The sequence below is a fragment of the Lontra canadensis genome, unplaced genomic scaffold (genome assembly GCF_010015895.1).
Source record: "Lontra canadensis isolate GAN:19392208 unplaced genomic scaffold, GSC_riverotter_1.0 scaffold11, whole genome shotgun sequence".
In the NCBI taxonomy this organism is placed as follows: domain Eukaryota; kingdom Metazoa; phylum Chordata; class Mammalia; order Carnivora; family Mustelidae; genus Lontra; species Lontra canadensis.
Window position 1 is genome coordinate 17153798 of NW_022631005.1, and position 20151 is coordinate 17173948.

Below are 20151 nucleotides of genomic sequence, written 5' to 3' on the forward strand. Positions count from 1 at the left end.
GCATTTCTTCTTGCTTTGGGCTCTGGAATGCTCTAAGGAATACAGAGAAGTTCTTTCACAATTCCAGGAATAAGGTAAACTTGGATTTTGAGGCTATGCCCCGTGGTCACATGCATTGTGAGTTTCTAGTCCACAGGCAGTTAGACATTTAACAGATGAACATTTTAGTCAGCAGTTTTCATATAGGTTCTCAATTCTAGAATATACTTTATTGCTCAACAGGTACATTTTAAAAACTTCTAGATTATCATTCTAGTCATTTAATAAGACAGTCAAGGAAGAAAGAGAGTTTGAAGATAAAGTGGAAATAGCCTGGAAAACTTCATAAATGCAAATTATCCCTTTAAGCCTTCCTGTCTATTGTTCCACCTCTGTTACCTCTTTATGCTTATCCCTGAGCTTGGGTCTTTGGCTAAATACCCTTTTAGGTATAAAATCAAAGAGAAAAGAGTTTCAGAGGACTAAAGATAGAGACTGGTTTGCAAAAAACATGGATGGATCTAGAAAATATAATGCAAAGTAAAATAACCAGTCAGAGAAAGACAAATATTCATATGTGCAATTTAAGAAACAAATAAGGGTGCCTAGGTGGCTCGGTCAGTTAAGCTTCTGACTCTTGGTTTTGGCTTTGGTCATGATCCCAGGGGCATGAGATGGAGCCCTGTGTTGGGCTCTGCACTGGGCAGGGAGACATCTTAAGATTCTCTCCCTCCCTCTGCTTCTGACCCCCCAACCTCACCCCCGCCTCCATCGAATGCACACTATCTCTAAAAAAGTAAAAAAGGAAAAAGGAAAAAAAAAAAAAGAGACAAACCAAAAACACTTTTTTTTTTTTTTTTTTTTTAAAGTAGACTCCACACCCAGTACGGAGCTCAGCACAGGGCTTGAACTTTAAACCTTGAGATCAAGACCTGAGCTGAGATCAAGAGTTGGATGCTTAATGACTAAGCCACCCAGGCATCCCCCAAAACACTCTTAACTGTAGAGAACAAACTGATGGTTAGTGGGTGGGGGGGCATGGATAGAATAGGTGCAGGGGATTAAAAGAGCTCACTTATCATGATGAGCAGAATTGCTGAATCACTCTACTGTACACCTGAAACCAAGATAACACTATATGCTCACTCTACTGAGATTAAAATTTTTAAAAATGAAAAAAAAATAAGATATATACTGGGCCTGAATAATTGAATCCCCTTGGTATGCATGCCTATGCCTTTTTGAGCATCCAAAACATACCAAGTAAAGCATTGTTTGATTGAATCATCTCTACCATGTGTCCACTGTATAACTCAGTATAATTTATCTACCCTCTTTGAAGCTCAGTATCCTATCTATCAAATGGACTTAAAATTGCCTTTCTAACAAAATTACTAAAATATAAAGCAAAGCATATAGAAAGCTAGAATAACAAGACATATAAGTTAGTAAATGACACATTCTTTTTTTCTCCTTACATTAATCAGACAAAAAGTATTACCCTCCAGTCTCCAAAAGAGGGGGATAAAACACATGAAATTAATTTAATACAAGTAATTGCGCAAAGAAAAGAAAATATATCTCATTTCCTCCATCCTACTTTTATAGTAATCCTACAAAGTGAGTTGTGTATCCTTATTTTTTTAAGGATAAGGATAATTATATAAGGATTTTATTAAGGATATTAACTTTGAATCTGATCTGGGTGTCTCAAAATTTCCACTTTTTTTTTTTTTTTTCTGTTTTATTTCTTGGGCTTAAGAACTTTTGGAAGATTTGACCAATTCCAATATCCAGGAAGTGAACCTGGCCTGGAGTATGTGTTGTTTTTGGTGAAGAATCAACTACTGACTGTGGATAGAGATAGAAATAGAGCTACAGACTGACCTCTCAAGGTCTTATTTTCATATTGATTTTTCTACAATCTTCCGATGGTAGTGTTAGAAACCATTCCATCTGAATATTAATCAGCCCTATGATAAGATCCCCTGCCTTTCCCCATAAGGGGAAGTGGTCTTGCCTGAAATAATCCTTTCTTTTCTTTTGCTGGAAACTTTCTAGCCCCTCTCTCCTTCCTGTAAAAAGATCCCCCTACTTGCAAGATGGGACGCTGCCCAATTCACAAGTCCTTTAATCAATCTAATCAGATCTTCAAACCTACTCTGTTGGATTTTGCTTCTTTAACACCACTGTTAAGGAACTTGCTTAGAGCTCTAAGCTACGTTCTTGTCACTTATGTTTTGTCAATCTCTTTTTTGTTACCTTCTGCTAAAAACCAAAATTCAACTAAGTAAATTTTAAAGATCTTACTGGCTTTATTCAACATTTATTCATGAATCAGGCTGCACCCAACCTAGCAGAAAGAAAGGAGCTCCCAGGAGCTGTACAAAATGACAGATGCATAGGAAGAAAGAAGCTGGAACAAAGATGTTACACTAGATTAAAAAGGCAAATTAGTTATGACAGGGTCACTTTCCCTTAGGGCATGGCTTGGGTTTTCAGGTGGATTATTTAATTACTGCTGATCAGATAATTCCTGATTGAATGGTTTAAGATTCCATTTGGGATGGGGGGGGCAAAACTATAATCAAATCTCCATTTGGTTTGGGGTTAGTGTAAGTGACTACATTATGGGTCTTGTTTTTAACACTTCATTTAAAAAAAAAAAAGTATTAAGCATATTCTTTGCAACAGGCATAAAGCTAAATGCCAGAAATATCCTGCCCTAAAAATATAAAGGAATTGTGAAATAGCAAACCGTGGAAGGAGTGATGAAAACACGGTTCACTGAAGGGCCAGACATAGAGGAAAAAGAAAATAGATTGAGCTTTCATTTCTTCTGTTTTGGAAAGAAGAAGAAATACGTTGTTGCCAGGATAAACTGTTGTATTAATTCGATTGTCTTCTTAATTTCCATATATATCCTCTTGCCTACAGCACGGTAAATATCTATAAAGTAGAGGCTTTGATTTTACCCTCCTTAGCACCTTGTCCATAAAATACAGCTAAATAAATATCTGTTTAATTAGTTACTTTTTTCAAAAATGTTTCAGTTTCTCCACCAAAATTGATGATTAGGGATATGAGGGAAATTCTTTTCTTCCTAAAGGTGAGTAAAGGACAAGTAGGGCTAGGTAGGGAGAAATAGATAGGGGGCTCCATGACCAGGCTCACAAAAATCCCCAAAACGTGGAAATGTAAGGAAACCAGAGATAAGGGAACAAACCAGACCCCCTTGCCCTCAGCATGTGTTGGGGGTGAGGGAGAGTGTCTTTTTTACGATAATGACCTGTGCCTAAAAACAATGTCAGCCATTAAAGATGTAATCACCAGTCTTTACTCAAACCAAGACATCACAAGAATGATAAGGCCACAAGCTCCCTGGTCAGTTCTAAATGAAAGACTGTCCCTGGAGGCCCACGTTGGCCACCTCCTCGGGAACCCCTCACTCCTGAGAGCTTTTTGTTTGTATCCTTGCTTAATAAACTTCTATGGCTTTATTCACTCTCCTTTGTCTGCAAGATTCATCCTTGGACTCAGTGAGACAAGAACCTAGCTCTCCCACTTCAGGGGTAATCCTTAAATTTCCTTATTTTTCAGGGCTTATTTACTATAGCTAAACCAGTGCCAGGCAAATAGTGGACTTCCACGGGGGTTTACTGTATTATTTACCAAATTAAAGTCAGTGCGGCAAATTGTTTCTGTAAGAATCCTAGGCTACACATCCAACTATGACACTCTAATGCTAAGTGCTCCATGAGTAGAAATGGGGGATGAGACTGAACACAGAGCTGCTTGGTGGCCAACCCAGGTCCTATTATTAGTTAAGTGTTCTGAGAAACGAAAGAAGACCTCAACCTCATGGACCACATTGGGGAAAAAACTGATAAAAGCCTGCAGTCACAAATTTAGGCGTTGAAGGACGGCAGAATGCGTTCCTCCATAATGTGACTGCAGGAATTCAGAACTGGCCACCACAACATATGTCACTGTGGTATATTGATTATGGAGCTATAGGAACTTAAACAGGATCTCTCCAAACTCCCCTATCTGCTTGAGGACAGATCCTTCAAAAAGGATTCAGTTATCAGTTCCTTCGCTGGGAGTTTCCTCAACCCTGGAAGATGGGCTCTTGTCTCAGGGAGGGGACTAGAAGTCAACACCACACCCAGACCAACTTTGTCACTATCCTATCTCTTACCTACACTTCTAAGGGCCCATTCAACTTCATTCATCTTTACTGATAGTCCTTCACTCCCCTTTAAGAGGCCTACATCTCTTCCCCTTTTCCTTTTAAGATGGTATTTAAGTCTGAATCCAAGCCATCTATGGGAGTTACTCACTTTTTCCTGGGTACCTCCCAAGTACTCCTGAGGTATTCATGTTAATAAACTTGTTTTTCTCTTGTTAATCTGTCTTTTATTATAGGGGTCCCACAGATGAACCCAGAAGGATAGAGGAAGAATTATTTTTTCCTTCTCTTTAGGATACAGAAACTTTCTAATTAATCTATCTTATAAATTAAATAACAATGTTTTAGGACCTCAATCATCACGTCTACAGAGGGAGATTTAATGAGTCATTATTGGGACTCTCCTTTCCTGGTTGTTTTAAGCGTAACAAAATACCCTGAGAGGAACATGTTAGCTTCCTTTCTCTTACCCCTTTGACCTCTCTTCTTCCCCCACCCCACCCCCCTGCCCACCCAAACATTCTTTGCCTTTCCGAGTGGGGGTAACCAATATAACATAACATAATCTTTTTTAAAAGCCCTGTCAGGATGTTCTTACCAAGTAATTTCTATTCTGAAGCCAAGGAAGGCAGAATCTTATTTATAGGGGAGAGAAAAATATAAAGAACAGAACGCACTTAAAACTCTCCTCTGCTCTTCTCTCTTGCTTTCCTTCTCTCCTATTCCTCCCTTCCCTGTCTTTACTTCTCCTTCTCTCCCCCCTTCCTTTTGCCTTCATTTGCCTTTCCTCCCCCTTCTCATTCCTTCCCCCTTTCTCTCCTGTTACAGGATTTCTTTTCCTTTGTGATTCTCGGTCATGCCACTTCCAAGAATGAAGAGGTAGACCAGACAGAGTGATGGCAGCAAAGGGAGGTTTACTGAGTGAGAGTAAAGCGAAGTTTAAAGTACAAAGCTCCCAAACAGGGAGGGGATCTGAGAGGGTTGTGTTGGGGTCCGTTATCAAAGGAAGGAGACTGAGACAAAGTGAAAGTTATGCAAAGCCTTACTCTATGCCAAGCATTAGAAGTCAGACTGACCGGCCAGGGCCGCCTCCGAAGAGAGCGACCCCCTCCCGATCTCACAGACTGGTTTTATAGGGCATCACCGCAGACCCAAGGTACGTGGCTTCTATTGTTAAGGTGTTTACTCCCGGAATCGATACCCGGAACCATACCAGGAACTATGGGATCGTTTATTCCCGGAGTGAAGTCCGTGGATGTAAACAACAATATGGCTGCCTAGGCAATATAGAGTTGCTCTGGCTAAGCGGGCCCTAATAGTTAAACAGGTTTTAACATTAAATTGGCCCTAACAGTTGATGATTTGGTATTTAGATCTAGGGGTTTTTATGGGCTTGTTGGCAGGCTGTTTTTATTAATTTATTATTATTTTTAAAGATTTTATGTATTTATTTGACAGAGAGAGACACACAGCGAGGGAGGAAACACAAGCAGGCGGAGTGGGAGAGGGAGAAGCAGGCTTCCCAGTGGAGCAGGGAAGCCAGTGAGGTGCTCAACTGGAGCACAAGGCAGACAGGCTGTTTTTAATCTGATTATTCCTCCATCCAACGCCCTGTCATCCAACCAGGTTTTTGACACATGGGAAAGGATGGAGGCTCCTTCCAGGGTGATGTAAAATCCTTTTAACAGTGGTTTTCTCTTGGGGTGGGGGTGGAGGGCAGTCCCTGACTGACTTTCTTCCAAAATATCCTTCCTCACTCTTCTCTCCCCAGTCCCTCTCCCCTTGCCTTCTCTTCATCTCTCTTCTTCCCTCTCCTCCCTACTTCTCCTACCCCTCCTCTCTTTTCTTCTCCCCTCTCCCCCACCCCAACTTCCATAGCCAGGAAAGCAGAACAAATTAATGTGCAAATAAATCACTAAGCTATATACAAATAATCTATTTTTTCCTTCCTGTGAGGTATATATTCTATTAGAAAAATTTCCCAGTAAGGGGCAGGGACTTTCCCAACCTCTATACAGAGTATTATAAGCAAATGCCATTTTGCCAGTTGGTGATTAAAATACATTTAGAAACTAAAATTCCTGTAACCTATTTACTTTTTCCTACATCAAATTTCATTGTTAAATTCACAGAGGTATTTAAGGCAATCTATATGTTATGTCCCAGCAAGGGAATTTTAATAGTTCTCTATTAATACGTGTTTGCGTGTCAATTTGCCCAGATGTCTGATTATTTACATGAAGAACTGTAATTAACAAATAATTTGGTTTTTTCTCTGTATTTAAATAAGAAGCAAATTATAAGTATCAGAGCTAGGTACAGACAGTTTTCACACAATCCCTAGACACAGGCTTGCTGGTGGGTTATTTGATACTCTATGCAGCTAATTAATTCGATCTATTTGGTTTGATTATGTATGATATATAAAATATGTTAAATTTTTAAAGATTTAATAAATCTTTGAAGATTTATCAATTTACCATATCTTGTTGATTTGATATTTTTAATTTTTATTTTGAAATAATTTTACCCCTATAGAAAAGTTGCAAAAACACTACAAAGAATTTTGTATATCCTTTACCAAGTTTCACAATTTCACATTTTGACACATTTGGTTTTTCTCTCTCATGAATATACCCACACACTCCCAATACACATAATGTACGTCTTTTCTTGAAACATTTAAGACTACATTGAAATATCATATCCCCTTATCCCTAAAACTTCCTAAGTGTGACTTTCAAAGAACAAGGATATTCATTTACATAACCTCACTATAGTTATCAATACCAGGATATTCAACATTAATATAATACTATTATCTAGTAAACAAATCTTATTCAATTTTTTTTTCCAGTTGGGCATAAGACTGTCCCTTGTAACTGTCTTGTGAAGTGTAGCATCAAATCCAAGATTATGCAGTAAATATAACTGCCTTGACTTTCTTAAACAGGTTTTTTTGTTTTTGTTTTTTTTTTTTTGCCTGTCCTTATATCATTTTTCTTTTTCATTTTTTTGGTGTTTGTGTGTGAGAAAAACACATAACATAAACTTTATCATCCTAACCTATTTTAAATGCACTGTTCAATAATGTTAAGTATATCATATTGGTGTTGAACCATTCTCCAAAACTTCTTCATATTGTAATCTTTAAGCTGTATATTAATTGAACAACTCCCCTTTCCACCTCCCCCAAGCACCTGACCATCACCGTTCTATTTCCTGTTATGATTCTGACTACTTCAGATACCTCATATGAGTGGAATCATACAGTATTCTTTTTTGACTGGCTTACTTTATGTACCATAATGTCCTAAAGGTTCATCTATGTTGTAACATGTGATAGGATTTCCTTTTTTTGTATGGCTGAATAATATTCTATTGTATGTCTACATTATATTTTGTTTATCCATTCATCTACTGATGGATATTGGGTTGTTTCCACCTTTCAACTATTGTGAATATGCTATTATAAGCATGGTATGTGAATATTTCTTCAACACTCTGCTTTTAGTTCTTTTGGATATATACCCACAAATGGGATTGTTGGATCATGCAGTAGTTCTATTTCTTATTTCTTGGGGAACCTCCATTTTTATGTGTATTTCTCTAATGATTAGTGATGTTGAGCATCTTTCCATAGGCTTGTTGATTGTCTTTGTCATATAAAATACTAATACTTTTGAAGTGCAGAAAAATAGTTATGCTATAGAATATTCCTCAATTTAAGATTATCTACTGTTTCCACATGATTTGACCTAGGTTCTGAATTTTTGGCAAGAATGCTTCATTAGTGACATTAAGACCTTCTCAGGGAATTTCATTAGCAAGCACACAAGGTTAGTTTTTCCCATCATTGGGATAATCTAGTTGCTCAAATTGTCACTCATTAGCCAGTGGGAGCTCCTTCAACATGGTTCTTATGTCCTTCTGACATGTCACCATCATTTTGTTTTTGAGCACTTGCTTACTTTGTAGCATAAGATGTTCCAGGCTAATCTTGGATTTTTCCAGCATCAGCCCTGCAATCAGCCATTCCTCCAAGGGGCTTTTAGAGAGGAAAATCAAGAAAACAAATCTGGTCTCTAGATAAGCTTATTGCGACCAGGTATCAATGCCTCCAGGCACACAGTACTGAAAAAGTTATTTAGATTAGTTCTAACTTTTCCCCAGTCAGGGTGGTTTTATTACATCTATAAAATACAGTTCAGTTTATTGTTTTGGTTTGTTTTAAATTTTAGGATTTGGGGTGCCTGGGTGGCTCAGTGGGTTAAGCCATTGCCTTCAGCTTGAGTCACGATCCCAGGGTCCCGGAATGGAGCCCTGCATCAGGCTCTCTGCTCAGCGGGGGGCCTGCTTCCCCCCCACCACCCCACCCCCCTGCCTGCCTCTCTGCCTACTTATCTCTCTCTCTGTCAAATAAAAGAATAAAATATTTAAAATAAATAAATAAATAAATTTTAGGATTTGCCCAATCCTTACTGATTTAATTTTCTTTTTTAATGCTTAAAATATTATTTTAACCTTTTAATAATTAATTTTAATTTAATAATTAAAGTGAAAATACTATTTTAATATCTAAATATGTGAATATGTACATAAGTATATTTACATATATAAATATGTTTATGTAATAAATAAATATGTGTATGTGTTTATGTATACAATTATATGTATCTTCAACACAAGAGAATGCTTACCTTATTCCTTAAATATGAAGTGATCTATCCAGTTTTTCAAAGGGCAAACACCTGAAGTGTTTCAGCTGGACACTACCATTTCCTCTGAATGAGGCAAAAAAGTCTAACTAGTGACCAGAAAATGATTTCATATCTTTAAGGGATTGAGGCAAATTTTTGCCCTCAATACTCTGAGCACAGAGGCAAAAACAAACAATGCTACAAATTTACTCTTAAACAGCTCATTCTGTAAAGTTAGTATAGCTAAGATGGGATGGAACAGATAGAAAGCAAAATTTGTATACCATTTTAAAATGGTAACTATGTTAAGATTCTTGCTGGTGGACATCAGTCCTTTGTCTGTAGTGTCGTTTGTGAATATCTTCTACCATTCCATGGGTTGCCTCTTTGTTTTGTAGATTGTTTCCTTTGCTGTGCAGAAGCTTTTGATCTTGATGAAGTCCCAAAAGTTCATTTTCCCTTTTGTTCCCTTTGCCTTTGGAGACATATCTTGAAAGAAGTTGCTGTGGCTGATGTCGAAGAGGTTACTGCCTATGTTCTCCTTTAGGATTTTGATAGATTCCTGCCTCATGTTGAGGTCTTTTATCCGTTTCGAGTTTATCTTTGTGTATGATGTAAGAGAATGGTCGAGAAAAGAACTCCTCAAACTCAACACACACAAAGCAGATAATCTTGTCAAAAAATGGGCAGAAGACATGAACAGACACTTCTCCAAAGAAGACATAGAAATGGCTAACAGACACATGAAAAAATGTTCATCATCATTAGCCATCAGGGAGATTCAAATCAAAACCACATTGATCACCTTACACCAGTTAGAATGGCCAAAATTAACAAGACAGTAAACAAGAAGTGTTGGAGAGGATGTGGAGAAAGGGAACCCTCTTACACTGTTGGTGGGAATGCAAGTTGGTGCCGCCACTTTGGAAAACAGTGTGGAAATTCCTTAAGAAATTAAAAATAGAGCTTCCCTATGACCCTGCAATTGCACTACTGGGTATTTACCCCAAAGATACAGATGTAGTGAAAAGAAGGGCCATCTATTCCCCCATGTTCATAGCAGCAATGGCCACAGTCACCAAACTGTGGAAAGAGCCAAGATGCCCTTCAATAGACGAATGGATAAAGAAGATATGGTCCATATATACAACGGAGTATTATGCCTCCATCAGAAAGGATGAATATTCAACTTTTATATCAACATGGATGGGACTGGAAGAGATTATGCTGAGTGAAATAAGTCAAGCAGAGAGAGTCAAGTATCATATGGTTTCACTTACTTGTGGAGCATAAGGAATAACACAGAGGACATTGGGAGATGAACAGGAGAAGTGAGTTGGGGGAAATTGGAGGGGGAGACAAACCATGAGAGACTGTGGACTCTGAGAAACAAACTGAGGGTTTTGGAGGGGAGGGGTGTGGGGGTTGAGTGAACCTGGTGGTGGGCATTATGGAGGGCACATATTGCATGGAGCACTGGGTGTGGTGCATAAACAATGAATTTTGGAACACTGAAAAGGAATAAAATAAAATAAAATGGAAAAAAAAAAGAAAGAAAAAAAAAAAAGATTCTTGCCAGTGGAAAGTATTGGGCAAGTAGAAAAAATGTCAAGAGGGACAAAGAAGCCTGGTGATTATGTCTGTTATTGTTCTTCATTGTAAGCCTTTTTCTACCTAAAATGCCAGCCCAAATTCTTGTGTCCATGTTACACTGGGTGGAAATAAAATACTAGATTTGGTGTTTAACACAGCATGATTTGATTGGGTAAAGAGACAGTCTCTAGTGGAATGAGATAGCCAATAAATGAAATAAATTTGTAGAAGTAAGACCTCAGGAAAGAGGTGATAAGTATATTCTTCTTAGCCCACCACACACACACTTAATCCTGGAGCAAGGGAAGGCCTCCTCAGGTTTCATTGACTTTTAAAGGAACATGGTAAATCATTTGGCATCTGGGTGGCTTTTCAGGAAGTTTAGATTTTATCTCAGGCTGTACACTTGAACCTCACTGCTTTTGGCTCTTAGTGAATTTAACTCTTAGAGAACTCCAATTTGACTTTCTGCTTTCATGTGAATTGGGGGAAGAAGAAGTTAAAAAAGCAGAAACATGAATTTTACTTCATATATATTCTACTTCAAATCAAATGTGATTCTGCTTTGAGAAATCATAGAAGAAATATTCAGGTCTCAGTTGTTGAAAAAATATGCAGAATGGTGCTACTCTTTGCTTTGGGTACTAGAGAGAATAAAATCAACATTTTGCTCTACCTTTACTGTCCTTGTGGGACCTTTGGTTTGCATCATTGTGTTCTAACTTCCTTCTGTATTTACTGTGCAATAATTTATTCATTGCATAGATCAACTTACTTATTTTTTAATCTTGTGTGGTCTATTATGTTTTAACACATACTATAAATTCCTCAACACTGGTTAAATGGTAATAGATAAACAAACAAATAAATAGATAGTTAGATAATTGTGATTCTTGTTCCCATACAAATTCCTCCTCTCTCACTTTGACTGCCCCTTAATAGCTATTTCGTAATCCACTTGCTCCGGACCTGTTGCCTTGATACAGTATTCTCTAGAACATTTGTTTAAAATACTCACCTTTATGATGCTTCGTTTTAAGAAGACTTCAAAAGGCGTTTGAAAAAGTCAGATCTTCATAGCCTTCCCTGTGTTGATCAGAGCACCCCAAGCTATTCTGCATGACAAGAGGGCTTCTTAGTCCAGATGTTGTGGGATCCAAATCAGCCAGGGAGTAGTTTGTAGAGTAGCTATATCTCTTACCCAGTTTACGTAGGACCTACCTCCATTAGGAAAGTTTATATATTGTTTGACTTCTAACTTTCAATTAGCTGACACAGAAAAACGTAATTCCTTGTCATTATCATTAATTACTAATTTGCCCCCTATAAGAGCCCTGTATCTTTACTGTGGTTGTAAGAACAAACTTTTGGACTCACTGCCTAACACAGAATGAATGCAATAGTAGGTTAATGTTTTACTAACACAATAGATAGCTAAGTAGGAGAAACTAAAATTTAAATAAAAAGACGCTAATACAGAGCAAAAATCATCAGCCGGAAGAAATATGAAGGAGGAATTATTTCCTAATTTTATTTTACCTGTGTGACTATGAAAATGACAGAATCATCATCCTATTGGTGCTTTACAGAAAGCATAAAGCCCTCACTTTGACCAACTACTCTCTATTCATTCCTTCCATCCCATTTCCACCATGACTACCTGTCATGACTTACAAAGGGCTCTTTATGACTTGGCCTGACTTGGGGTTCTCATTTTGGCCCCTTTTTCCCAAGGCACATTAATGGCCAGCCATGCTAAACTTACTATGAAAATTTGACTGCCCCAACTCTCTCATCCACCTCTGTTTTTCCCCTTATACAGTTACTTCCTTCTGTTTGAAATGTTCTTTTCTCTCTTGATTGTACTTTCCCAAAAACTGCCTCAAGCTTTTCTTTTAAACTCTGTGGACTTCATTTATACTCCAGTCAGATTTTATTGTCTATTTTATAATGATTCCCATGATATTTTAACTGACTGATTATGTTCCAAGAGAATTAAAGCCTTTTGTAGCTCAGAAGCCTAACAGGTACCCAAGAGATCAAGGGGATTTATCTACCCAGTGTGGTCCAATTCTTTTAGTTGTTGTTAAAGCAATAAATCAGCATGGCTTAGAGTGTAGGTCCAAGAAGCAAAGGTTTTTTTTTTGTGTTGTGAGATGATTTAGCTAGATCTTTTTGTGTGTAAAGCCAATTGCTGTTGCACTTTCCTCTGTACCACTGACTGTGACTTCTTATGACAATGGCTGATCCTTGTACTCTCTCTTCCTGTCTTATGTTTCTTTCCAATACTTAGAGTGGAATGGAGTTTAGAGATTGCTCCTCAGTCTATCAGGTTGTCCAGAATTACTGCTCTGGATAAGATATTCTTTATTGTTTCCTAAAGAACTATGACACCTGCCTTGGGAGAACTCCATCTAGGGCTAACACGAGATGAATGAATATATTTACTGCTCCCAGACTTCTAAGGTCTGCAATGTTACTGTATTCAACAGCTATTCTTCATAATCTCTGGTTTAGAATTATAGCTATTACCTGTTTTTTTTAAAGAAAGTTTTCATCTCCATTTTCTAAGAAATGTTCTCTTGACTTTAAAGAGAAGAGTAGAATAGTAATGCCTTTTTTTTTTTTTTTTGAGAGAAAGAGAGAGTGAGTGTGTGCACACACATGCATGCAGGAGGAAGGGGCAGGAAAGGGAGAGAGAGAGTCTTCTGCAATGTCCACAACTGGTATGGAGTCCTACATGGGACTTGATTCCCCTGATTCTGAGATCATGACCTGAGCCGAAATCACAGGTCCAGCACTTAACCGACTGAGCCACCCAGGCACGCCAAGTAATGCCATTAATGTGTCTCATTAACTGCAAGCTATCCTTAAGTCTCACTTCCACTTTTATTCATTCCTGAGTCCTGTCTTGGGCAAAGCTCTAATGATCTGCCAATTAGGAAAATCCAAACTGCCTTCTCTGCTGACGGCCTCTATGTTGACCGCTCTTGTTCCTAGCATTTCTTTTACCTGCAAATCTCTGTTTAAGCTCTGTCCTCATTCTCCTTTACCTCTTCTCTTCCTGTCTCACAACCTTTCCTTTTGTTACTCCTCCAAATATATCTCTTCACTCATGGCTTATGAGATGTGACTAGTGTGTCTATTACTACTGCTTCTTGCATTCTACATCTTGATTATGATACAATCACAGCACAATACAATAAAAGGTACACTCCCTATTACATTTCTGAGACTTGAACATATCGACATATGGTTTACAGAATGGCGTGTTATCTGGTAAGAGCTTCTTAATAATCCAAACACCATAAAAGTACAGCTATATTGCTCATTGAATTACATAAGAGGGCCAGCTCAGTTTGGAAATCTTGAACATATGCACAGTCCCTAAGTCTATAACACTCTGTAATTTACTTGATTAAGTAAATGAAATTTACTGATTAATATAATAAAAGTCAATAGCTGGCCTGAAAGCTTTCAAAAAATGTAGTTATTTCATATATACATGTGATCTAGCAGATCTCCAGAGAACGTGATTATAATTAGATTAATCAAAGTATTCTGAAAGTACATCCTGTGGAATTAAGAAAAGGTAATGATGATTTTGCTTAGGAAAGTCAAAGAAGGTTCCAGAGGAAAGTCTATACACACATGAAGCCACATCCTTTCTCCCTTGCCTGTGGCTGTCTCTGCTAATGGAATTCACATTTTACTGTTTTCCTCTGTGCCTAGATGTCATCTTTCATCTGCTTAACAGAGTACTCCAGGAGCTAATTTGAAGGGATGAAATATTCTTATCAATCTAGGCTACACATACACAATTTAGGACAGCATGCATCTTATACAGATCTGAGTTAGATAAGTGAGTATAAAATGCTCCCCAGAACTCCTTGCCAATAAGGAATCTGGCCAAGAACAGAGGTATTGATTGAAAGAGCCAAGAAAAGACACAAGGGTGGGAATTTATCAAATACTAGCAGTTTACTTTATTATAATTTCCTGAGAACTTCTGAAATATTTTCAATGTTTGGAGAATTTGTTTAGTAACTAAAAGGAAAAGTTTCTACTGAGAGAAAACTTTATGCACATATTAGAGCATTCCAATTGACCCATTGTTTTCCTTATCTATCTCTGTTTGCCAGTATCTGTAATACAAATTTTAGAAAACATATTTTGCCTCATGACTTTATGAATGATTCTATTTCCTATCAAGACATTCTGGTGTATTTTATTATTTCCCTTTTCGGTTTCTTCTTCTTCATAAAGAGATCAGATACAACTTAGACTTTGTATTACATGATACATTTTTCAAAATAATTTTGACATGTTGGATGATAAACCTACACACTAGGGGCAAGAGTAATGGTGATGAAAGTGTTGCAGTTTTGAAAATACAAATATATGGATCCAATGGATAAAACTGTGCCCAAATGAAGAGATGTGGGTCCCTCTGTCATCAGCAGGTCAGGTGCTTACTGTGGAAAGGCAGGTCAGCTTGAAGGGCAGAGTCCACTGCTCACACAGGCTGGGGTGCCTGTGTGAATTCAAGTGCAGAGTAATGGCTTCTGATTTCCCAGCTGCATCTCCTCCATCTGTCACTAGTCTAGTCTACATTCTAAACTTCCTGTGCCTAGTTTGAGACTTCAGTACTGGATTAAATATGATACAGAAGAAATCATTCAATTTAAGTATAGATTAAAATTAAATTTAAAACTAAGTTTATATGTTTATCTAGGTACAACAAAAGTATTAGCTTAATTTGAAAAAGCTTAATAGATAACCAGTATGCATTGAATTCTTGTCAAATGTAAATGCTGTACTAGTGTTTTACATGTATTATCTCATTTAAACTTCAGAGGAAAAAAAGGAGCTAGAGGTACTATTACTATTTCTACTTTATGAAAGAGGGAATTGAAATAGAAGTATAATAGATTTCAGCTAACAGAAAAGTAACAAACTAGTTAAAGATTAATATCAAGGATATTTAAGGAATTCCTCAAAAATTCCTGTGCTCTGGGAGTGGGTTGATTCTCTGACTTGAGCTGCCAAGACCTGCATGAAGGATTTATCTTTGGGAGAGCTCCCTCCAAAAGCTTTCAGTGGTTTGGTAAGTAATCGAGTCAGGCTCATCCAAATGCTTAGGCCAGTGGCAAACTATCAGTAAAGAAGCTAACCTTGCATGTTGTCAGGGGAGTTTCAAACCCTAAACGAAAGATTAGAAATTCCACTGCCCTTACCTTGGCTAAGTCAAAAACCAGACATCTAAGCATCCCCAGGGGTAAAGATATATCTCTCCCCATCCAGCTGAAAATTAGGTCTATTTCTTGCAGAAATGCTCCTACACTGACAGAGAGAAAGATGTGACAACGTCCATCTCTGGCATGCTTTGGAGGGCAAGGATTTAGAAATGCTGTCAAGGAAAAGAAATTAAAGAAAATGTGTGATACACATATAATGGAATAAACTAACAGTAGAAAGAATAAGATTTGCCTACATCAACATAGATAGATATCAAAAATGAAATATTCAGTAAAAGCCAGAATCCTAAAATATTCCCGATATGTATTACATAAGAAGATGTATTGCCTAATGCAGTTTATGAGCATAAAACACACCAAAATAGGCTATATATTATTCAAAAATCCAAAGTAATGTAAGTAAGTAATAGATAGTGATTTGGGAAGAATGTAAATTATGAAGAATAGATGCTTATAGTGGAATGGAATTGGGATTAGGAAACTTGGAAAGGGAATAAAATAAAGTGTGTGTATGTATAAAAGAGAAGATTTCCGGGCGCCTGGGTGGCTCAGTGGGTTGGGGCCTCTGCCTTCGGCTCAGGTCGTGGTCCCAGGGTCCTGGGATCGAGCCCCACATCGGGCTCTCTGCTCAGCAGGGAGCCTGCTTCCTCCTCTCTCTCTCTGCCTGCCTCTCTGCCTACTTGTGATCTCTATCTGTCAAATAAATAAATAAAATCTTTAAAAAAAAAAAAGAGAAGATTTCCATGTAATATAGGCCCCCAATTAATAATAGATAATATAATAAAAGAGAAAACAAAATAATCATCTCTGGTATCATAAGAAATGAAAAACAGGGGCACCTGGGTGGCTCAGTTGGTTAAAGCCTCTGCCTTCCGCTCGGGTCATGATCCCAGGGTCCTGGAATCAAGCCCCGCATCGGGCTTTCTGCTCTGCAGGCAGCCTGCTTCTTCCTCTCTCCTCTCTCTCTGCCTGCCTCTCTGCCTACTTGGGATCTCTGTCTGTCAAATAAATAAATAAAATATTAAAAAAATAAATGAAAAACATTTCTGTGGATAGGAAATAAATAAAACAAAAAAAGAGGGGCCACCTAAGTGGCTCAGTCAGTTATGTGTCCCACTCTTGATTTCAGCTTAGGTCATGATCTCAGGGCCCTGAGATCAAGCACTGAGTCGGGTTCTGCTCTGAGTGTGGGGCCTGCTTGAGATTCTCTCTCTACACCTCTGCCTCTCCCCATGCTTACACTCTCACTCTCTCTCTCCCCTTCTCTCTCATAAATAAATAAATAAATAAATAAATATCAGGAAGACGGAAAGAAAGAAGGAAGGAAGGGAGGGAGGGAGGGAGAGAAAGAGCAAGGGAGAAAGGAACAAAGGAACAAAGGAACAGTGAGTAGTGCTGAAGTTATAGACATACAAGACTCCGGACCTGGGTGAAGCAAAGAGACGGACAAGTTCGGCTCCTGTAGCAGACAGAAGTGCCTCTTACAAGCTGGACTAACAGAACTATGATTGCTGCTTTGGGAAACGGAGGGGGTGGTTGCAAATAATTCATTCTTTCTGCTGGAAGCTTGTTAATTTTTTTTTTTTTTTAATTTTAGAATACAGAATTTCTGCCAAAGCATCCAGGATGGATGTGTGTGTGTATGTGTGTTTGTGTACATATGTGCATAGGTGTGGGAAATTGTCTGCCATTTCAGTATAGTCTTCGCCAACCTCTTTCATTTTCTTTTTCTTTAACTTCTGTATTTCACATGGCAGACTTCCCAGACACGCATTGCAAGTCCCTTGTCAATTTCTTTGCATTTTTACTGTTTTAAGATTATGGAACACCAGCCTAATTTTAATAATCACCATGTACTTCAATTCTTCTGATTTTTAAATTAGAGAATTATATATTTTAGAAACTGAAAGCCTTATTGTTAAAGAATTGAATTCATCTCTTTTTGTTTCTTTAACAGTTCCCTTTTTGTTTCTATAACAGTCGTCATGGGTTTCCTCCAGATTCAATTTCAAAGCTAGATTCAAATTCAAATCCAAATTCAAATTCACTAAAAGAACTTACCTATTTGGTGTATTTTCATCGCTCTTCTGGTGTCTAGGTCCTGAATTCCCTTGAGCATTTATCTACTCCTGGCTTTATTTGCCTTTATAATTCAGATCACGTTATCGTGGTAACTTGAGGGATTTAAGTGGCAGGAAGTGCTTTGAGGCCCACAACTGGGCATTGGTGACGTGGGAGCTGGCAGTGTCTGCCCTTTGCTGAAATTCCATCAAGAACGCTTTCAACTTCATAGTCTCTGTCATTGAAAAAATTCACTCTTCTCCAACATGCAGATTAGAGAGTGTCTACTGGTACAATGTTCCAGCATTTCTTCCAAGACCAGGGAACTCTGAGGACCAGACACTTGTTCAGATGCCAGCCTTCTCAGCAGGCCATGGGTTGATTCTCCAGCATCCTCAGTATTGATTTCTCATCCCAGAATTCTCCACACTTGGTCCAGAGGCATCTGTCTGACTAAGAAAAGGTAAACTTTCTGTGTGCATTTTCTTTTCTTTCTTTTTTTCCCTCCCCAGATTCCAGTTTGGGGTTGGGTTTGGGGAGCAGGGGTTCTGCTTTTCTGTCCTCATGTGGGGAAACTTCAGCATGAGTTACTGTTTTGCTTCAACCACTTCCTAGTTTTCTGTTTCAGAACTGCTTATCTGTGGAAAAGATGCATTCGGTTGGGCTCACCCATGTGGTAGGCTTATCAGGACAGGGCCGCCTCAGAAGGTCTCTAGGCCTATGATTTTATTAGAAGAGTAGATGTGATGCATTACAGAGGGAAAGGAGCCCATGCCACCACACTTCAAACCAGCTTTGCATAGTATTAGAGCAGCTATTCAGAACCCAGAGTTTAGATAGTACTATGCTTAATTATGCTGACCTTCATTGCCTCCCTACCCAGCAGTCTGAGACCTTAGCAGTCTGCTCAGCAGTGTTTCATTCAGGAGCAATATTTGAGGATATAACTGGAATTAAGAAGGTAGGATGGTAGAAACATGCATTCTGTTATTATTTTCAGACTCTCTTTTGAGTTATCACATTTTTACTTGATTTTTGTGGAGTTCAAGCTCTTTTACAACAATACTAATACATGGTCTTTCTGTTTTTTTGTAGTTATGCTACCCTGATCAATTCAACTATTTTTTGCTCATTATGGCATAAAGAGACAATTCTGGTATCTCCATTTCCAGATGTATCGGTCTTTCTTCTCCCAAGTCCCTTAGGTTCATTACAAAGGAGGTATTGAAAATATAACCAGTGAAAAAGTACACCACCATGCTTCATTTATCTTCTTCAGAAATAGTTTCAGAAAAAGAACACATACCATTCTACAGCAAGTCTCTGTAATTACAGATGCTCACTGTGATCCCAAATTATGCTTTAACTTTAAATTGAGATTGACGTCAACTTGTTCTTATACAATTGGGCTTCCTCTTTATTACAAAGTTGTTCATGTAAATGCTCATGTAAATGTTTCTGTTATATTGGCCATTAGTTTCAAAGAAGGCCTCTTCAGCATTTATTATATATAATGTCCACACTATTCTTGATGATGATAATTGTAAGGAGTCCTATAGAAAAGTCTTGATTACCACATCACAACTTGAAATTGTTCAGATATGTGCTCTATATAGTAAAGCCCTTTTCAGGAGTATTTTATCTTCTAAAATTCATTATTTAAAGATTATTTGTCTTGAGAACTCATCTTGAATTCTTTGCTCAATTTCCAATTTTGATTTTTCCTGTACTACTCAAAACATACTTAAACACATATACAGATAAAATTATAATAACCCTGTGTAAAATTGTACAAAGAAAGAAATTACATATAGACACAGAAGAATTCCAGCTATAGTTTATATAAATCTGTTCCTTAAAAGCCAGATTTGTTGCAAACATTGTGGAACATTTCATGGGCTCTCATTAGAGGTGGAAAATGAATTTCACAACTCAGGAAAATAAAGCACAAATAAATAATCCTTTTGCATCAGTATTCAATACAGTATTTTCTCTTTAAAGAAAACAATTTACATTTAAAATACATAAGCATCAGATGCACATGCAGAGACATAACTGCACCTGCTTTGTACCCTGAAGAAATGGACTGCATTGTCTTCTAATCTGTGTTACAATCTATTATCTAGCTCCAGCATGAAAACTATTTGAGCAGTGTTGTTTTAAAAATTAAACTACTGTAATAGAGCTCAAGCAAATGATAGATCTTCAACTCAATATTCAGAGTATGGCTCTCTACCAGTGATAGAAAATTGATCATTCTAAATCTCCAAAGTCAGAACATATTCAGGAGATAAAAGCCTTAATTTAGCTTTTAAAGAGACATATTTTATTCTGACCAGACAATAATTCTCTGGCATTCTTTGAACAC

At 37.7% G+C, this 20151-nt stretch overlaps 1 protein-coding gene across 3 annotated transcripts in view; it reads right to left on the minus strand.

The window, feature by feature from the left end:
- The window catches only part of KYNU (kynureninase), a 122552-nt gene extending 104526 nt beyond the window's left edge, over positions 1-18026 (minus strand). For 2 of the 3 annotated variants that reach the window (XM_032856133.1, XM_032856137.1), the window contains exon 1: positions 17784-18026. In XM_032856133.1, coding sequence (XP_032712024.1) covers positions 17784-17841 — 58 coding nt within the window. In that variant the 5' untranslated portion in view covers positions 17842-18026. Of the gene's footprint in view, positions 1-11482; positions 11667-17783 lie in introns of those variants that run through there. The other variant, XM_032856134.1, reaches the window with a different exon arrangement.
- Positions 18027-20151: the final 2125 nt, after the last annotated feature.